Source organism: Vanacampus margaritifer, chromosome 18, assembly GCF_051991255.1.
Source record: "Vanacampus margaritifer isolate UIUO_Vmar chromosome 18, RoL_Vmar_1.0, whole genome shotgun sequence".
In the NCBI taxonomy this organism is placed as follows: Eukaryota; Metazoa; Chordata; class Actinopteri; order Syngnathiformes; family Syngnathidae; genus Vanacampus; species Vanacampus margaritifer.
The window spans coordinates 15,617,773-15,624,973 of NC_135449.1; the positions used below are offsets into that span (position 1 = coordinate 15,617,773).

Below are 7,201 nucleotides of genomic sequence, written 5' to 3' on the forward strand. Positions count from 1 at the left end.
CATATATTTGATTTGATATTGTATTGGTGACAATAGTGGAGAATGCCAATACTCTGCCATTTACAGTATTTAATGTACTGTAGCTTATTAGGTGAGGGTCAGGTACACACTGGACTTTGGGATACAATCGTGCTAACTTGTATCATATGAAAAATATAGTTATTTATTTGATCAGTAATTCCACTTATATGGTATTTTTTATGCTGCACTGTGTAAAGTAACCATTGAAATTTAAACGCAAAAACTGCATCACAATTATAAACGTCAACACGTGTTTTCCGGTTCTCTCTGTAAACTACACTTCCCATGATCCTCTCGGTTATTGCCACCGTAAACACAGGAGGCGGAAACAAAACAGCTTTTCATAAATGCACAAACCGTAAACCGGCAGCTTGGCAAGGAAATGAACTGTAATTACTGATCGTGACTGCATCTATATCGAAATTGAAACGAAAAAAGTGACACGAAGTTTGTCGAAGTTCGGCTACACCAGTCAACATGGCACTGAAGAGAATAAATAAGGTAACTGACTAGCTTGCTAGCGGCAGATAAATGGACTATCGAAGGCTCATAATTGGACAAAGTTGCTGTTACTGCAGTTTCCTCGCTCTCCCTGCATTTAAACAACTTATGTAGAACTCAGTAACGGTGTCAGATATTATATAATTGTTGACAATTCCTAGAATAGACCAGGCAGACAATGACAACTTCAAAGTTTCGAGCTAGCTTGCTAAGCTAAGCACAATTGACACATACATACCTTCGAGTGTTCCTGTTGGACCACTTTTGCTAGGAAAGTTGAAAATCAAGCTTTAGGTATCTACTTTCAACAACAATTAGCTACATTCTGAAAGCTTACATGTACTGTTTAGTAGTGGGTAATAGATCACAAACTTTACAATTATGCAAACAGTTTTGTGTGTGTGTGCGTGTTTAAACCTTAATTTGTCAATTAGTGTTGTCAAGTAGACTTTTATAAGGAATGCTTGATCAGCTCCACACATTTCCTGGAACAACGTTGAAAATTGAATGTTTTGTACAGGAGTAACTAGTCATTGGTCAGTGTATGAAATAAGGCTAGAATCAACGGAATGACTTCATCAGTATGACTGTTTTGTTGAACAGGAGCTGCAAGACCTGCAAAGGGACCCTCCAGCACAGTGTTCTGCCGGACCCGTGAGTGATGATTGTGAGTCAACACATTTCAACTACTACTATTCATTTTTGAAGCATCCCCCCCTTTTTTCCCCTCATTTGCACACTTCCTGTATGTTTTGTCAGAGTAAGGCCAGCATAGCCACTTTTGAGTTTCTCCAACTTTTATATTTCTCTTTTTTTTTTATTCCAGTGTTTCATTGGCAGGCAACAATAATGGGTCCGGTGAGTACCACACCATTGATTGTTTTCACTTTTGTCTAGGCATTAAGTTATAGTGAACCAAACATCAAACTCAATGGCAAATCATGCTTGCTTCTCATTTACAGTATTTTTTTCCTTTATGAATAGAATACCATTAGCATTGCCAGCGTTAACGCTGTGTAAGGTGTGTCACCAGTAATTTACAATTTACAGCAGCGCAGAGATGTGTTGTGTGCATGTAATCTGGCTATATTGTTCATCCGTTTAAGACTTCCAACTAAAAAGCTTTTAATTTGAAATGCCTAATCAATTGTGCAATTTCTCATATACCTTGTCAGGGTGACAGTCCTTACCAAGGAGGAGTTTTTTTTCTCACAATTCACTTCCCAACCGACTACCCCTTCAAGCCACCAAAGGTGAGAGGAATTGATCTTTGCTTCTAAAAATTATATATAGGGGAACCTATACATGTTACCCAATTTGATATTTGTCCAAAGATGACTTTTTACGTCTCACAAAACGTCATTATTATTTTTTTAACCGCCTACATCATATGAGATGACAGCAAATTTCAAGAGACCAGTAAAGATTAACTTAAAAAAAAAAACAATTTTTTTTCTTGTACTTTCATCCCTCATAAGCCCCCAGGGGAAATTTTGGATACCTGTCTTTCCTGTCATTTTTACATGCATACAGTATGCATAAACCACAATATGCTTTGTCACAATTCATTAATATCAACTACATATTTAAAAATAACATAACTGATCATAGTGCAAATTGTAAATAAATCTGTCTTTAGTAAAGAAAGTTTTCAGTCAATGTCAATTAAAACCATTACTTTTACACCATAGCAAGCAGAAACGTGGCTGAGAAGTCATTGTTTATCGTACCATCCAGTGTCATGGTTTCATCATGAAACAAAATGTACACATATCCAAATCCTCTCTCAACACATTCATGGTACAAGCAGGAACAAACCTAAGTCAAAAAGTGTGTTTCAGAATTGTGAAGAATTAAGAGATTTTTGTGTCATTGTGCTTTTTAGAAATGACAATCATAGTATGCAAAATGGTGTCTGCCATTGATGACAATTGCTCACTTTGGCTTTTAGCAAGCAAATGCAAATTAATGCATGGGATAAAAAGTAGATTATGTGAATACACAAAGCAAAGCAATAGCAAATAAAAGTAAGCTCAACAAAACATTGCTTTTTTACTAAAAAAATTTAACTTTTTTTTTTTACATTCTTCTTTTTGGTGACGGGTAAGAATGGTAAAATCATTTGTTGTGTTCTTAAATGTTCAATCATGATGACAGATTTTCCTAGGAATAGATTCAATAACATTTTCAATGAGCTTCTACTGGAAAATCTATTGCTGAAAGCATTCACTATACATTATTATTCTCCTCACTCTTTTGGCCTTGGTCAACTATCCACATACAACATTCGATTTTCACAGTTCAAATTACAACTTGGTCCAAAAATTCAGACCAACCGGGATCTTATTTTTCTCATTCCACTTATGTACAGTTTTCACACAATTTAACATTTAATATCAAATGTCCCCATTAATTGTCAATTTAATGTCAAGTTCAATAAAAAAGAAGAAGAGTGTAGTTATGGTTGTGAGGCCTAGAGAGCAAAATAAGACAAAACTACCTGTGTTTGATCTGCTTGATGGAATACTTTCTGTGGTCGATAAAGTAAAAATATCTTGGCCACAGGACACGCTGGAGACACTATGTCTCTCGGCTGGCCTTGGAGCACCTTGGGATCCTGCCGGAGGAGCTGGTTGAAGTGGCTGGGGAAAGGGAAGTCTGGGTTTTGAAGAGGAATAAATTTATTTGTCCTCTTTGCGTGTTCCAAAAATATGAAGACAGATTTAATGTAAGAAAAAACACCTTTGCAAAAAGGATTTAATAAAACAGAGATCTCTGGACATCGGGACAGACTCCGAACATCACGTAGGAGGTGGAATTTACAGAGTGCCGAATGTGCCTCTTCCGCGGGGAAGATGGCTTCTTATAGTTAAAACAGACCGCCTCTCACTCAGCATGTCACACATCATCATCCCCGTGACGGACTGCACCTGTTTTCATCTCTAGAAGAAACATACTCTCAAGAGCGGCCGTGAATGACGATACGAACAAAGTCAGCGTTGTGCGCATGCGTGGGTGTGTGTTCGAAGCAGACTCTGTTCTCACGAACAGTTTTCGCACAGAACACTGAGAAGGAACTTTCTAGACGAAAACAAGGTTAAGGTCAAATTATACTAAGTTCAACACCACTTCATCCACTTTACACATCTATAAAACATTTCAACATGGTTAATATATGAAATAAATAATTAAAATGTTAATAATATCTAACAGTTTCCCTCCTAAAGCTGCTAACCTCGCGACGCCGGCCGGATAAGCGGTAGTAAATGGATGGATGGGTCTTGGTCACATCATCGGGAGTGATCTCTCTGATAATGATGACATTCAAAGGCAAAATTGTAAACTGTATGCACAGGCTAATATTTGGAATGTGCACAGAGAAAGTGAAACTAGCTTTGTTCAATGCCTTTTTTCTGAGAGAGCTGAGTATTGTTCATTCGGTAATCTTACCGATTCGACATGTCATCATCATTGCTCTCTCTTTTTTCTTGTTCTTTTTTTTTGTATGTGCGTGTGTGTGCATGTGCGTGAGTGTGTGCTTCTTAATTCACCTAAAACCTATTAAAAATCTAATACCGTTCACCTAAACCGAATACTTCAGAATCCCGCTTGAGTCGTGAAGTTGTTTAGGAGATTAGGGAGATCTCAAGAGACCAAAGGAGAGACTGAGGAAAGGAAGGAAGGATAGATGAAGCAGAGTGAGATCCACAGACATCAGCCTCCACGATTCAAAGATCAGAGGAAGAAGCAGATTGTGTTTGAATTTCGATAGATGCCGGTGTGGTGGATCTGGCATGTATGAAAACCTCCAACCAAAGAGGGGAGCCGTCGACCCCGGCCAAGACAGAGCAAGCACAACCCCCCAGGGCCCCCAGGCCGCGGCACAAAGCTTTGTTCAATGCCTATTGCACAACGTTCTACACTGCCTCCCTGCGGTGTCTGAATTCAGAATGCTGCAGGTTGCATACAATGCTCTGAGGCTTCTGTTGAAGGTCCCTCGGTGGGCGAGTGCCAGTCTGCTGTTTGTGCAGAACAATGTAATCACTTTGAAAGCTGCTATACGGAACTCCGTATATACATTTTTAATGTGACTCATGGACTTAGAAAATAATATTTTAAATGTTCTTATAAGACCTGAGCAGAGTAGTGTAAGTTTCACCTCTCTGCTTTGGAGGTGCTGGAGAGAGTGCTTGTATGAAATGTAATTGTATTATCTATTGCCTGTTTGTCTCTTTTATGTTATTTTATGTAACTTCTTTGAGTCTGAAATAAAGTTTGATCGATTGTCAATAGAAAAGTCACTCAACTTTTTCTAAATTCAACTAGTCACGCCCACTCCCTTACATACAATTGATCATCAATTGGTAAAGTGCATTGTCCAGTAACCAGGAGGTCGTGGGTAGATTAAACCAACCTGCATATTCCTGAATTGAATCATTTAATGATTAAAATAAATAAATAAATGCAGTTGTATTTTTTTATTTGACTTTTTTTTTTTAACCTTGATTCAGTTTGGAGGGTTCGCAACATATTTACATGATCCCACTCAAACAAGCAAATATAATAATGAACTGTAAATAAGTGACATATGCCCTCTAGTGACTTAAGTACATATTGCCAGAGAATTTCAAGTAAACAATCAACAAAATAACAGGGTCCCTGGTCTCACAACTGGAGATAATCGTTAAAGTTACACAAAACCCTATTAATATATAGAAAAAGAGCTGGATAATTAGGCGAGTAAATATTCGAGAATGTGAAAATATAACTTATCACTTGATGTAAGGTCCCATTTTGCACATTTTCAAGCAGTTGGGAGTGTTCCAGTTGCTGTGGATCTCAACATTCTTTGCAAAGTATTTTATTTGTCAGTATCATCTCTTTTTCAGGTAGCGTTTACAACAAAGATATATCACCCAAATATCAACAGCAATGGGAGTATTTGTTTGGACATTCTGCGGTCGCAGTGGTCTCCAGCACTAACTGTGTCAAAAGGTACTTACAGTCTGTGTTTTTTTGTTTCATGTTGTGACAGTGTGTGTGTATAGCGGAACAGAGAGGCAATGTTTATCAGCATATATCTAATGTGCTTTCTGCTTCTTTCAGTGCTTTTGTCCATATGTTCATTGCTGTGTGATCCAAACCCGGATGACCCTTTAGTTCCAGATATAGCACAGATGTACAAGAATGACAAAGACAAGTTAGTACGCACACTCGGATCTACAGTTTTGGATTTACTGGATAATGGAATTCATTTTATCTCCCTCTTCTCTCTCCGCAGATACAACAAAGTAGCAAAAGAATGGACCCAAAAGTATGCCATGTAACAAAAACAAAGTTGCATTTCAAACATGTTTTTGTTCATCTTTTAAAGTCACAAAACACTGTAAAAATATAGTAAGGAATGGAATAACCTCCAATCAACAGTACTTTCAATGACAGTCTCTCACTATGAGGTTCATCGTGTAGCTGAAAGTGAAACAGCATGTTTCAGTCTGAAAAAATATATGAAACATTTTATTTTGAATTCTCCTTCAAGACCAGTCAGTAGAAACTGGTGTGTAGCATTTTGCTCGTTACAATAAAACCATTAAAGTTGCCATGCAGCCTCAAGGAGAAATGCCAAATTTGTTTACCCTGACTTTATTTTGTATTTCTATAAATCAAAAAGGACATTTAAAAAAAAATCCCATATAAAGCTGCTCAATGCAGGAAATTGAATTTCATATCGTTACTGCAACATGTGGCCGAAAAATGAAATTGCACACTCCTTTCTTCCCGTACACACGCGCATGACGTCACGTCATGCAGACGAAGGGGGTGGGAGCGGGGGTGGGAGCGGGGGTGGGGGTGCGTTTCGAACCTTAATCCACTCTAAAAACTATTGGCCAGAGGAATGCCAGGAGTACTTAATGTGAACAGTTAAGGTGTTAATCTGCCAGTTAGAAGACGTTTGAGTCATAAATGGTCAACTTCAAAGGCTATTGGGCAAAATCCTCCATAGAGCAACTTTTAACATAACTTGAACATATGCTTTTTTTTATTTCCCTGTATGCAATTACACTGAATGGAACAAAGTACAGGTACTGCCTCTCTCAAAATCAAAGCAGTTTAGAAATCAATTATCTATCTCATTGCTTTATTGTTTTCTTGTTCTTGTATATTATTTTAAAAAGTATTCCTAGTTCACCAAATCAGGATAATCAATGTGTAAATCTGCCATTTGAAAGAATGGACTTTTCTCCCCTGACAATTGCAATTTTTTTGTTTGTTGATTCAAACAGAAGATTAATTTTTAGTTAAGTCTTAAGGGGTATATTATGTTTGACATTCATAATAATTGATTTGCTTTATCTAAGTTACAGAAACGGTGAAAATCATTTTTTGTTGTTGCTGTACAAATTGTCTCACGTATCTGATACCTGTTATTGTACATGGCAAATTTTGTACTAAAATAAAGAATGGTGCAGTCCAGTTTGTACTATTTCAGGTGATTTTTATGTGCTTGATATCTTACTTGATTTCCCCACCCCCTCTTTTAAAACAAGTAGTGTGATGAATGTCCTGTAATAGTGACTTAAATGGATGCAGTGTGGGTTAAGTTTCCATTCAGTAATAGTGTGTGACTCAAGTGCTTAGTAAATTGCAAGTTGTCTGATCTATTTGCTCTAGTACTGAC

At 37.4% G+C, this 7,201-nt stretch overlaps 1 protein-coding gene across 1 annotated transcript; it reads left to right on the top strand.

Moving 5' to 3' along the window:
- Window positions 1–320: 320 nt before the first annotated feature.
- LOC144038708 (ubiquitin-conjugating enzyme E2 D3-like) lies at window positions 321–7,006 on the top strand. The gene is made up of 7 exons (XM_077551397.1): window positions 321–522; window positions 1,126–1,189; window positions 1,349–1,380; window positions 1,698–1,775; window positions 5,412–5,517; window positions 5,629–5,722; window positions 5,804–7,006. The coding sequence occupies exons 1-7, from the start codon at window positions 499–501 to the stop codon at window positions 5,847–5,849; spliced, it is 444 nt and encodes a 147-aa protein (XP_077407523.1). The 5' UTR covers window positions 321–498; the 3' UTR covers window positions 5,850–7,006.
- Window positions 7,007–7,201: the final 195 nt, after the last annotated feature.